This window comes from Podarcis tiliguerta (assembly GCF_965153285.1).
Source record: "Podarcis tiliguerta genome assembly, chromosome: 4".
In the NCBI taxonomy this organism is placed as follows: Eukaryota; Metazoa; Chordata; class Lepidosauria; order Squamata; family Lacertidae; genus Podarcis; species Podarcis tiliguerta.
In genome coordinates, this window is record NC_139537.1 from 68,662,824 (window position 1) to 68,676,821 (window position 13,998).

The 13,998-nt window shown below is 40.9% G+C and overlaps 1 protein-coding gene across 2 annotated transcripts in view; it reads left to right on the top strand.

The window, feature by feature from the left end:
• Window positions 1–13,712, top strand: part of ZBED1 (zinc finger BED-type containing 1) — a 124,032-nt gene extending 110,320 nt beyond the window's left edge. For both annotated transcript variants that reach the window (XM_083437804.1, XM_083437805.1), the window contains 2 exons: window positions 2,135–2,342; window positions 13,252–13,712. In XM_083437804.1, the coding sequence (XP_083293930.1) occupies window positions 2,135–2,342; window positions 13,252–13,440 (397 nt within the window). In that variant the 3' untranslated portion in view covers window positions 13,441–13,712. The remainder of the gene's footprint in view (window positions 1–2,134; window positions 2,343–13,251) is intronic.
• The last annotated feature ends 286 nt before the right edge of the window (window positions 13,713–13,998 follow it).

Genomic DNA, 13,998 nt, shown 5'->3' on the forward strand with positions numbered 1-13,998 from the left:
AAGCTAGCATTATCATCTTTGTGTGTGGAATTTCCATTTTATAATAATGTCTTTGATAAGACTACCTTCTCTCAATTAATAGGCCAGACATTCAATCTAAAAGGATGATTTTTTAAAAAGGAATAGTGCATCAGTCTTGCACATAACGGCAAACTGACCACTGAGCATATGCAAATAATTTCCACATTCCATGCAACTAAAAACCTGGTCACCAGCTAAAGGACTGAATATATCTATGGCTGTCTGGGGTTTTTTCCCTTAGCCTAGACAACAGCGATGTTTTACAAACATAAGGCACAAATCATTAAGAAAGCTTTATGAGTTCTAGAGTGCTTCTGTTTTCCTCACCAAGTGCTGAAGCCAAGGTGTATTGCAGCATTTTACATGTGGCCTTTTGTTAGAAGTCACGTTATGGTATGCAGAATAACAGCGCTTTTGTTGAAACATTTAGCAATCTGCCTACGCCTGAGTACATTCTTAATATACTGCTGTGCCCCCTAGACAGATTAACACCTTGGAAATTGGAGGGAGGTAGATTAGGAAAGGAAGTGCCAGGGTTTTTGATGTGTAGAATATACAAGTGGTTTGTGGCAGCCAGGAAATCCTGGCTTCTGGCAACATTGAGGTTAATTATAGCTGTCTTTTGTGAGCTGTGCACAATTATGTGTCTCTGAAAAATGAGCCCTAACAAGAAGGCAGGGTAGAGTGGAAAAAGGCCTCCAGGAACCTAGAAGTGACATCAAGTAGCCACTTGACGTATTATTCTGACCTTGTGTCAATCAATATGCGTCATTCTCCCCTTCAGGTGTAGTGCATTTGTCAGCAGTTTAAAAAAAAAATGAATAAAAGAACATGGCACAAAAGGAACAGAAGTTGAAGCATAGGCCTTAGTAGGCTCATGTTGTCCTCTCTCTTTCTCTCTCCACACAGCGCATACCATCTTGTGCTCAGCTGAGCATGAATTTGCAGTAAAGTGGTACCTCAGGTTACAGACACTTCAGGTTACAGACGCTGTAGGTTACAGACTCCGCTAACCCAGAAATAGTACCTTGAATTAAGAACTTTGCTTCAGGAGGAGAACAGAAATCGTGCTCCGGCGGTGCGGCGGCAGCGGAAGGCCCCATTAGCTAAAGTGGTACCTCAGGTTAAGAACAGTTTCAGGTTAAGAATGGACCTCCAGAACGAATTAAGTTCTTAACCCGAGGTACCACTGTATTTGGAGTACAACCTAAGCTGCTGTTACAGCCAGAAACAGGAGGTCTTGTCATGTTCTGGAATAAGGTGTAACCCTTAAAATGTAGTACAGCCAGAAACTGAACAGTGTTAGAAGAGTAACTGATCCAGAGGTTTGGGGGGAAGCTATTTTCCCTTGCACCACCTCCAAAGTTCTACCATTCGACCCCAGAACAGGTATTAGCATTTCATATCTAGAGAGAATTGAAGCCAAGCTCTTTCATTGTTCAAGTCCTGTTCTTTAATCGTGCAAGTGAGAGAATGGGCTGTGATCACAAAAGCGCACTTGAGCCTCTTGCTAGTGTGTCTGTACTATGTATCTTTTTGTTAATATGCGGCTGTTAAAATTTGCAGGTAATTTTACACTGTGTCCAGTTAACTTTTCCATATGCTGAAGGCTCTTTGTCTCACGCTTTCATGTTTGTTTTCCATTTTATTCAAGCCATATTTAGTTTTCAATGCTAATACAGTAAGTGCAACAGTTCTTTCTTGTGAGATCTGTGAAGCAGAGGCTGCCTATTTTTAACCTCTATAAATGTAATACGAGACTTCCGGAAGTCACAGGAAATAACACATACGGTGTTCTGAGATTCATAATTTAATTCTCCCAAGGGAGAACAATACCAGTCGGGTGCCAACACTACAGTTTATATTAACAGGCAGGTTTATCTAAAGCACTTTCCATAAATGACACAATGAAATCTACTGAAATAATCACTTTGGCTACTGCAAGCAATGTGTTTTGAGATGATAAGCCCATTTGAGGGCCATTTTGTCGTATTGCTGCTTCTCTTATCCACTTCTCTATAATTTATTAAAACTTGTAACCAATCATGTGTCCTATAGCACACAGTTACCTTCACAGAATTAATTCGCTTCTGTGTTTCTCCACCCTGTGTAGTTGCTTGTATTCACCCCACGGAGCCTATGCCCAAAGCAAACTTGCCCTTGTTCTGTCTGCCTACCGACTACAACATCTCCTGACAGCAGAAGGGAGCCACGTGACTGTTAACGTTGTAGATCCCGGAGTAGTGAATACCGATCTCTACCAAAATGTCTGCTGGGCAGCGAAAATGGTCAAGTGGATGACAGGCTGGCTTCTCTTAAAGGTACCTGGGGGTATTGTCAGAGTGTCATTTCTCCTGTGCATGGCTAAAGATCTATTCAGTATTGCTAGTGGCTCACAAATTTCTCATCTCTTCTTGTTGTGTTCTTCCTGTGCTGCTAACATGAATCAGAAGCACCTCTGCCTTAGGAAGTTAATATTGCACACAGGTGGCCTGCTGGCAGACCAGCTAGTCCCCAGCTGCTTTTACGCTTCCCCCCAGATCTGCCAGGTCAGACTTGGCGCTCACATGATGCTGCACACCCAGGCAACACATCTTTGGCCAATAGCTTCACACAAGGCGCTGCTTCTACGTTAGCTATCCAGCTTCCAACTCCAGGGACATTTCTCCCTTTGGTCATGAAAGGTTGAATAGAGGCCTCAAGGACTGCCTCTTTCCATATGAACCTACCCAAAATCAGATCATCTTCTGAGACCCTTCTTCATGTGCCACCTCCCTGCTGTTTGCACTAGTGCAACGTTCTTACTTTAATCCCACCTTTGTGAATTTTAGAATGAAAGGGCATGGTTGGGATAACAAACTGTTCTACAGTTTATAGGTCTGACATGTACAGTATCTCACAATGTGAAAAGCATGGCAGACTTCTCCAAAGACCTTTGGTCAAACCCTCAGAGGTAAATTCCACTAAATTCTGCATGGCTTACTCACAGGTTAATAGGACTGTAGTCTGAATTCAGTGGGTAGTAGTCAACTAAGTTTTACTCCAATTTAGACCCATTCAAATTAATTAACATGATTCATATAGGTCAATTAATTTCAGTAGGTCTACTTTGGGTAAAACTTAGTTGACGACCACCCAGTTAACATGATGCTACACATCTACTTTTAGATAAAATTGCAGAAATAGTTACAAAGGGGAAATATGTGTTTGTCTTTCATATATATTTGAAAGAGTTTACTGAAATAAAGTTGTGTTACACTAAAATCTTCCCTAATGTTGGATTAGGGCCTAGATTGTTCACACTTGGCAGGTGGATTTAAAACTTTGATATGAATATACAACCAGTATAGTGAAGTGTTTATAATCTGAAATAGTGTCTAAAACCAAATTCTTAATACAATAAAACCATTCATTGGAAATACCTGATAATACTGTTTAAAAATACTACTTTAAAAGAAAAAGTGAATTGTTGACAATATACCCAGTGGGAGGGGGACATTTCTGAAGAAGAAAAAAATTGTTTTATGACTTAAGTATAGATTGTTTTTTCTAGTGTGATTTGCATCCAGTGGCATATTCTTCCAGTGGCAGATAATGCAAAAAAAAACTTCAGCCTGGACCCACCATAAGCAATGTGATTCTAGTAGGCTGAATTAAATTGTGCCCTTTGTGCTTTCAAGTATGTTTCTTTTATTCTGGTCAGATAAGCTCCATCTCCTGGCCTGATTTTGGAAAGTCCTGTTGCAGCCCTCTGGGAAATAATTGGGCACTGATCTACTGTAACGGCGGCTGTGATCCGTTAACACTTCACAGAATTACTGATCTATGCATGTGCCCCCTGATGTAAATCAATGCTGAAATTAAAAAACAATGAGAATGCTGAATCACAGTGCATATGTGAACTGTCAGGAAGTAAATGCTGCACTGAACTGAAACATAGGTTTCTTAAAAGTGCCCAGCATTGGCTGTAATCTCTCATTCCCTTTCCATTGCCGTCAACATCCTGTAGGCTTCTTTCTTTCTTTCTTTCTTTCTTTCTTTCTTTGGAAATGTCTGTCTTTATGTAATGCTCTGAGGTTTAGTCTCCAAGGAATTAGGCAAGTAGGCAGCATTTCTCCGGCAAAAAAACAACTATAGCACACACCCTTTTTTTTTTACCAGCCATTTTGGCCCATGTAAACTTCTCATTTAGAAGGAGACACTGAGATGAAATGTGCTTGAGAAGAAAATGTGTGCATTTGCTTACTGCATGTTATGGTATTACAGAGCAACCTTGGTGGAAGACATGTAGCATTTAGTTCTCCATGAAGTAAAAATGTTTACAGCAGAGTACTGGGATACATTTGCTCACTCTCCTAAGCTGAGATTTCCACTTTTTTACTAAGGATCCTCCAGCCACAGGTTTGGGTTCCAAATCCAAATGGCCTGTATACTCCTTCTTGCTTCAACAGCTTCTTCCTGGTCTCTTCAAGTGGCTTCTTGTCTCTCCTCCAGTTGGCCATCCACTTTCCTATCAAACTCAAAACACAACCCGCTTCTATCCCCAAGTGGAATACACACGTGTATCCTATCCCTGTCTCTGTGGTCCTTTCAGATGCCTCCTTGACATCTTCCCTTTAATCCCAAGCATTTTCCTTTGAAAGTCAGGGCACTGTTTTGTATAGCAGTTTCCAGGAGCTGGCTCAAAGCATTCTAACCCAGGATCCATGTACCTCACCATTAGGGACTTTTGTAGCCCGTAACACTATATATAGGAATGTGAGCTATCATCCTGATCTTCCTTGCCAATAACATCTTTTTTTAAAAAAAGAAAGTAAGTGAGAGAGAGAGGATCTTACTGCACATGTAGTCACTGCGCTGAAGAATGACAATGCTTTGAGAAATTTGGCAGGTTACAAAAAATTCCCACTTCTACCTATTATTTGTCACTGTCAGCAAAGTGCAAGCAGTAGACAAGAAACGTTGCAATTATCTTCCAGTTAATACTCTTCCAAGTCAAAAAGAGGGCAGGGGCTATGGCACTTCTGACAAGCAATTAACTAGCCTTCATTCCAACACCCCAGGGCGGGGTTGGGAGGGGGGCCTTCTAGTGATTCTTTAACGATAGAAATTATAGTCCCAGGATGTGAAAGACAGCAGCAGTCTTTCCTTTAAGACAGCAATTTTAAAGATGGACAGGGATGTGGGAGCATGTGTGGTCCTTTCCGCTGCAGCCTCCATGTTGTAAAATTCCACAGAGGCATTAAAATAATACATTGGGGGGGGGGGGGGGGGGCGCCAGCCATTGTTCACAAATGCAGTCTTATGTTTATATTTCAAGTATTCTGCAAGGTGTCAACAGGTCTCTTCCCAAGGCTGGGTGGTTTTCTAAGAAACAATTAGAAATGGACGAGCAAAAAAAAACAATTCTGGAAGTGGGCATGTTTTGAATAGAAGCTCTGGCTCTTTCTTGTCCAAAGAAGATAATGGAGGAAGTACTTTCCAGCTAATTAAGACTGCTGTCCTATACTCACTTGAAGTCAACAGGACTTCTGATTAGTCAGGTACAGGATCACACTGTAAGGCTGCCTCTGAGGAAGACCTTTTGAACCTACAGTAAGGCTAACTGAGCACAGTGGGACTTCCTTCTGCATAAACATGTTGGGCTATAGATCGCCTCTGTGCCTTCTGCAAACACAGAGACAAGCTCTCGAGAATAACAGTTATCCAAATGTATTGATTCTCGTGTATAGCTCCATCTCCCCCTTACTCTGTTCCAATGAGGTTGCTTGTGATTTACCTATCAACATATTAGATGAAGGACACACACCATAGAAAACTTGATATGGAATATCTGAACACACTTAAAATTGCTTAAGTTGTCCTACAGCCTGAACTATTTTATATACAGTCGTAACTTGGATCCCAAATGCCCTGGAACTCGGATGTTTTGGCTCCCAAACGCCGCAAACCCAGAAGTGATTGTTCCGATTTGTGAATGTTCTTTTGGAACCTGAACGTGCAACAGGGCTTCCGTGGCTTCTGATTGGCTGCAGGACTTTCCTACAGCCAATCAGAAGTAGCAATTTGGTTTTCGAACGTTTTAAGTCGAACAGACTTCTGGAATGGTTTCTGTTCGACTTCCAAGGTACGACTGTATTGTTGTTGTTGTTTGTTTGTTTGTTTGTTTGCTTTCATGATGCACCTCTATTTTTAAGGCTGCAGAGCGCGATGTGGGGCTGACTTACGAGAAAACGTGTAGGTTTGCACTGCAAGAGAAGTGTTTTTACAATTGTCTCATTAATGAATTGTTAAATGGATTGTACATAAATTTTGCTTTTATAGTTGCCCTGAAGGAAGAGTCATAAGACTTGCAATGTGCTAGACTCATAAATCACCCTTTTCCTCCGTTTCTTTTTGCTTGCTTTCACTTGGTTTCCCCCACCTCTTGCATTGTTCCTTCTCTGGATCAATTAAAGCCCAGTTAGCTTGTTTGCATCACTTGAGCAAGTTTAAAAATCTGTACCATGGAATGTGTATAGATTAGTGTTTACTGATCTCAAAACAAAGAGCATGCTGGAATTCTTGTGTCTGAAATAATAGGCTTCCGTTGCTTTATGGTGCCATACATGGCCTTAATTATTTAGTGGCTTTCTCCTAAAATTAGTAATATTCAGTAGCAGTGTGTAGGGCAAGGCAGAGCCACCCTTCTCGCTCCTTCACTGCTTACCTGGACTGGGAAGGGAAGGGAAACTCAGCAAGGAGGTTGAGACTGCATGGATGAAGCAGATGGAGCACTGGATTAGCAACAGTGCTTGTGCTACTGATCCAACAAGCCACCTTGCCACTGCCCTGCTCTGTCCTGCCGTCAGCCTGTTCTAGGCAAGGAGCAGCAACACTGGTGTCAGAAGTGTGGCTTCATAGATCTACCACACATGCCACTGCTGGAAATATTGTCTAGAAGGCATGCATTCTTGGTAACAGAGCTGCAAATTAATGGTGATTGCTCCTGTTTTGATTAAGCAATGAAATACAATGAAGCAGAAAAATGTTATTTTTAAAAATATTCTGAAACAGAAATCTGAATTGCCACATGTTCTTCAGTTTTACTCTTAAGTACCTACACAATACAAGTCAAATAACAAACATCTCTCTCATTAGCCTTAAGTGCTTTTTGTCACAACAGCACTATGGAAATGCATCATTCTTGTCTAGGTTTTTAATATTTTTCTTTTCTTCTCAGTGTTTTTAGGACCTTCCTTTCACCCTCACTTGAGCTGATTGTTTAAAACAGCCAATGTACAACTTACTTGAAGTGATGAGAGCACAGGTTTAGCAAGCGGGAAATAATTAAAGCAATTTATCTCACTGAGTGATGCAGCCTGTTCAGTTTGAATAAAAATTAACTTAATTTTATTTTCCTCCATCTGTGTTCCAGGCCTAAGGCTTTGCAAAGTTCACAAACAATTGTAATCCTCTTAGTGAGCGCATATTTAAGAACCAAAAGGTCAGCCATCTTTCATTCATTCATCAAAGTTATTGCACAATTAAAGAAAAGCAAATAGCTGTTTTAAGTTTTGTTTTCAAAGGGTGCTGATCAGACTAAGGCCCTATGAATTCCTCCAAAGGCTTAAAGCTCATCCACACTTCCTCTTGTCACACTGCTCTCCCTAGAGGAAAACCACTCTTTAGTGCTCAAACAGAGCAAACTGGAGGAGACCAGGGGGAAGGAGAGCTGGTCACTGCAGGAGAGAGAGAGAGCTTGGCTCCCTCACCAGCCTGACTTATCACTGCCTCTTAGCCCCACTCCTCTCCAGCCTCCGCTTTTGCATCTGATTCTGAACTGCTCTCTGCCACAGACTCTTCCTGCTCACTAAACCCTGTTGCTTCTTCAGCTTGCGACACCTCCTCCTCCCCCGTGTCTGCTCCCTCTTCAACTTCTGTTCACTCATCGTCATCCCAGCACCACTCCCCTGGCTCTGAGCCTTCTTCCTTTAGGGATTCCCCCAGCTGGCACCTCCCACCACTCTTCTGCATCCAACCAGTCCTTGAAACTGAGCATGCTCAGTGGCCCTGGAATGCTGATAAGAGAAAACATAAAACTGTGGGGGCAGGGCAGGTTTTCTGGAAACAGGGCATGACTGGCTGGAACCCTGCACTGCAACATTTTGTTGCAGGTTCCACTTCTACACTAGTATTTGCATTCTTTGTACACTATAGAGTGTCCATTATTATTATTATTTTTGCAGATATAGCCAACGTACCTTTTTAATATGCTGCAATTTACATCTAAACCATCTTCTGCTGCTTTATTAGTACAGTTCTTAATGAAGCACCACGGAAGAAGGGAGGGGGGAACCATATCTGCATTATTTATTAGATCTGCAGCAAATGCTGGTCCTTTAGGAGCAGGCAAAACATTTGGAGGCTGTGTATCTTATTAGGAGAAAATGCCTTTATGCATGTAGTTAATCTAGTGGCTTTTAAAAATAGTTCATTAGTGTAAACGACCAATATATACATTTTTTTTTTTTTAGTTGATATCAACTTGAGCACTACAATAGTTGCCCTTCTAGGATTGGGGTAGAAATAAAGGAGAGAAGCTGTGCTGATATTACTAATCAATGCTTATTTTATTAAAAATGCTATTCTTCCTCCTTTTTTATTTTTAGAAAAGATATAGGTATAATTTTTCTAAATTCACATTGTCTTGTTTGTGGTATATTCCTATAACATCTTAAGTATTTTGGCCAGATAAAGGATTTAAAATTGGTAACAAAGCTATCTTTTCATGGATGATTGCCATTTGGATTGTCTGCAAGGGAAGGATAGGGACAGAAAGAAACCTGGACAATCTAGTCTTTTGTAATCGCTTCTCCTTTAAAGGTTCATTGTTGAATGAAGCTTCTCTAGATGAACAATGCAAGTAACCTTGAGACTAATCATATGCAGGACAAACCTTTTTATGGAGAACCAGTAGTTTATCAAATTTCTCTTGGGTCTTCTGGTACATCCCAGAAGCAGAAGGATGAATATGGAGGATTTTAAAGGAAATAAATAAATAGAAAAACAGAAAACAGGAAGCTGAGAGAGAGAGAGAAATTATCTACAATGTTTTGAAAGACAAATGGCCTGCAGATTGCTGTACCGTATTGTCTGTCATTTTCTGTTGACTGTGTACTCTTGTCTTTACTTAACCATTATGACATTTGCACAACATACAAAATGGCTTTAAAAAAACACTTCTTGTGTCTTGAGCACTCAAAGATGCTTAATCTTTGATAGCGTATAACAATACAATGTGTGCAAGCAGCATGTCTCGGCAAGGGACATAGTTTTGTAAAGCAGAAAGAAAACATACCACTTTTCATAATAAATGCATTTATAGCTACGTATTATGTGTGCCCAGTATCATCTCTGTGGTCTTCAGTCTTCAGAGAGTCTGCCTAAAGATTTTCATAGCTTTCCATGCCACTGAGTTTCTTTCATCCTGCCCCAGTTGCTATAGTGATTCATCTTTCATTGGTCCCCCTCCATTCCCAGGGCTGGAAAAGGTTATCAATAAGATAGGCTTAGGTAATTAGTTTTCACAGGAGTAGGAATTAGACCCATGTGGGCATGTACTATGTCTTGGATTACGTTAGTCTGCAGTGTCCTGTAAATAAACAGGGCACCAACTCAGCTCTGGAAACAGATTGTAATACTTGCTCACACCTTTCACATAAAAATTATGTTTTGTCTGAACGTTTCAGAAGGACAGGAATCAAAACATTCAAACAGAAGTATCATAAGCTCAAGATGAATCTACATGAGCCAGGTTATCATAGCAATTTCCATAAAGGGAGCCACACTAATTCGTTGCAGCAAGGAATTGTGTTGCTTATTTGCAGAAGTTTTCACATGATCACAATGCCCATATCACCCCAGTACTTGCTGAGAATTGCAAAACACACCTGTCTGATCCAGTTGTTGAAACAGTACATGGTGACATAAAGATTGTTGATGCACTTCAGTCTTTAGTTCCAAGTAAGACCCCCCATAGTTGTGTCAAGGTCTAAGCCAAAGGCATGAGAGAGGAACCTTCTTGTCATGTGTGCTTGAATCAGTTGGTTCAGGATCAGTGTTTGATGGGGGCTGTTGCTGAGCCTATACAAGAGGAAATCCTTAAAGGAAACAGTTGTTAAGGAGCTCATTTTTGGATTGGACCATGTGATATTTGTTCCACATTTTTGAAGCTGTTAGTTGTGTTGGGCAAGGCTCAATTTTCTATGCGGTGGGATTTATTATCCGTATGAAACCTACTGGTGGGGAGGAGATTGCCCATAGCCTTGTTCTGTATTTAAGCGGTACTTTTGGGTGTTTGGAATTTGTGAATAAGGGGAAACAAGCTAAAATTAAATCCCAAACAATACTAAAATAATGTTTGTTGGACACCAAGTGCTCTAAGAAAAGTGAGTTTTCCTGTAGTTGTCTGGCCGTTTGTTGCTCAGTAAAAAGTGATATGAGGTGAATATGTTTCACACAAGAGTCTGGTTTTGACCTTTAAAATCCTTGATAGTTGGGATTTGTAGATCTCGGAAATGCCTTAGATTAACTCCCACCTTCCTTCAAGATTGCTGGATAAAACCCTGCTTGAAATCCCATCAGGAGATCAAGATGGTGGCAGTGGAAGAGGAAGGCCTTTTCTGTAGGAGCCTCAAGGCTCAGGAATGAGGTCCCAGAAGAGCAATATTAAACATAACTCTGTAATGTTCAGAGACCAGTGGTTCTGAATTTGTTATTGTAACTGTTTTCAGCGGGTCTTTAGATTTATTTTTTCCCATTTCTATCCTGAAAAAGCAGAATACACATCTGATGATGGGCCACCATTTTGGTATGGATATTTTTATTTTAGGAGTATAGTCACATCTGCAAGCTGCCTCAGATGGTAGGGGAGGTCAGGTACCACCTTTTAAGTACAGTCTCAGTGTGTTTAGGTTCCTTGTTTTCCCTGATGAAACAAGGCAATTATTGAAAGATAGGGGATCAGTGGGATCAGTAATATATGAGGCTGGGGCTGGGGGATCCAAATCTGTGATTAAAAATTTAAAACTTTGTAAGAATGTATTTGTAAAGCCTAGCCTAGGAAGTAAATCTGTTAAATGTGGGACAAATTATATCATATGAATACAAAATGTTGCTTTCTGTTTGTTTGACACATACTAGTTTTCTCTTTGACAGCACAGCACTTTGATGATAATTCTTTGTGTCAAGTGAAATCCTCTAGTTTACCTTGCTGTGCTGGATTAAGCCTCACAATCTTCATTTGCCGTCACCCTGGTTGTTGTGGTCTCTGGCTCATAGCGTGTTACTCAACAGAATGCATTATATACACACATACATACAACTTGCACCTTCATCTGCTTGTGGCAGATTAAAGGACATTTCATCCTGGTAAAATGAATAATTACACTAGAGATTTCCATATTGCTGCTTGCTTTCAGTAATGCATTAATTCTGCTGCTGAGAAAGGAACAACTTGCCATTTCTGTGTAATGCTTCTGTATTGAGATTGAAAATCCTTGGATCAAACTCACGGCAGTGAATAAACCACAGTTTCAAAATCCCTGTAGGCATGCTATGACCTCAAGCTCTACCCATGTACAACTGTAAGCAAAATGCCAGAAGCTGACATTTGCAAAGAGATTAATGATTTTGAAAAACTTCGTGTTGGTTTAGCCAGCTTGGATCACCTGAAATAACCTGATATTCAGACGCTGTGATATTTTGCCCCACAGCCTAATGAATATGAAAGTATTACAGGTAGGACACCCTGAAGCTTAAGGAGAAATAACAGTGATACTCACATCCAGATTGCTCATTCTCCAATAAAATGACCCTGTCCCAGATTTTAAATACTGTTTCTCAGATTCCTTAAATTTCGGGCCTACCGTCTTTCCTCCCTTTCTCTTCTTATCTCTTCCTTCCCCTCTTCTGTGTACTGAAATGGAGGAAGACATTTTACTTCCACATTTTTCAAACTTACTGCAGTGGTTTGAAAACAAACAAACATAGGATGCAACCCAATTCCTTACCGGGAGTAGAAATATATGAATGGGAGAGGACATTGTGTATGCAGAGGGCAGTGGATCACCAGGAGAATAGGTTGCTAATCTATTTCTAATGATGTTGTAATTAACAAGATTAAACAATTAATTTGCAGTTGGGGAAAGAAGAAAGATTAAATCAGGTCTCACCAAACTAACTCGGGATTATATAATTTTGAGGACAGATGTCTAAACATCACCTTGAAGCACAAGATGTATCTTTCTACATTTGCAAACTTGACAAGTTTGATTCTCATTGGTCTCTCCCAACAAAATGTGTGTGTGTGTATTCACACACACAAACAATGGTGATAAATTCAGTGTTTTTTCCTAGAAAAATCAGTGCTGGTATTCACCATGAAGTTATTACAGTAAGTGCCACACTTTTTAAGTGGGGGGGGGGGAGCACTGGTGATAATTCTTGATATATCAAGATTTCTCCTCATAGAATGATAGTTTCCAGAGTTCCTTGGTCAGAGTGCTGAGGAATTCCAGTTCTTGTATTGCTTTGTAAATAGATGCTCTGTCTAGTAAAAACAGTAACAGAATATGTGTTGCCATGTCAGGCCCTAAAAATGAAAGAACTAGGTGGTTTCTAAGCAACAAAGAACCCCCATACCTCTCCCCCCCACACACACACAATTATAGAGGGGAGTGGTGAAGGCAAGCTAAAGGCAGAGATGTGATACATTTATCTTTGCTCAAAGTCCTTGAGAGACAGTACTTCCACGTAATCTGCCCATGGGGATCATTCTGTTCATTGTGGTGTTATATTTGTCAAATGTTACTACACTATGTAACTTGACAATTGCCTCTTGTTCATAGAATAACTAGCTCAGAGACCACTTTTAGCAAGTCTCGAGGGAAGAAAACTTGCCCTCAGTGACACACAGTCTCTCCCCATCCTCTCTCTCTCTCTCTCCACCCCCACTCCCTCTATCTCTGCCTCTCCCCCCACCAACTCCACCTAAACTAAATATATTTGAGAACTAGGCTTATATGGTTTCCTTATAGAACATAACCTCTCCCCCAACCTACCAGTTAGCCAGTGCTTGAGATATGTCTTGGAAGTAAGTTCAAGCTCATGTCTTGATAAGCCTTATTCTATGCATTCCTGTTCTACTTGATTGATTGATTGATTGATTGATTGATTTCTAATCCACAGAGCCCAGAAGAGGGTGCATCCACATCAATCTATGCAGCAGTTTCACCAGAGTTGGAAGGCGTTGGCGCCTGCTATCTTTGCAACGAGCAAAGGACAAAATCTGCGGACGTCTCCTATGATGAGGAGTTGCAGAAAAGACTCTGGACAGAAAGTTGCAGACTTGTTGGGATCCCTGATACAGCACCGTAGGAGAGCTCGGAAAATAGCCACAGCTTGCTGTGTGAATGCAATACGTCCCACCGGCCTCTGTTGTGCGGCATCACTCATACTTCCGGAATTCACTGTTCAGTCACGCCGGCAAATAAGAACTCTGTTTGAGCTACCAGTCTGCTAGTGGTGGTGGTGATGGGCAAGAGGTTCCCATCCAGAATTGTGTGTACGGTGGTTTTTGAACTTGACCATCCATTTTGTAATCATGATGTTTCAGTCTGTGATTAAATATATATATATCTTTAACCTTATGTAGAATTAGGGGTTTTCTTTCACACAGAGACGGCAAACCGCCAAGCTCCCAGTTGTTGCTGGACTAACACTTCCATCTTCCCTGACCAATGGCCATGCTGGCTGGAGCTGATGAGAGTTATAGTCCCAAAATTCATGGAGAGCCACAGGTTCCCCACCCCTTCTGCAATATCAGTAAAAAGGTATTGTTTCGTGAGGCTGAAACATATTCAACTTAAGGCAAGCTCTTCAGAGCTCTAGTGTAGGCATTCTGTGTGACTTTCAGCAACTTGAAGAAGCTGGAGT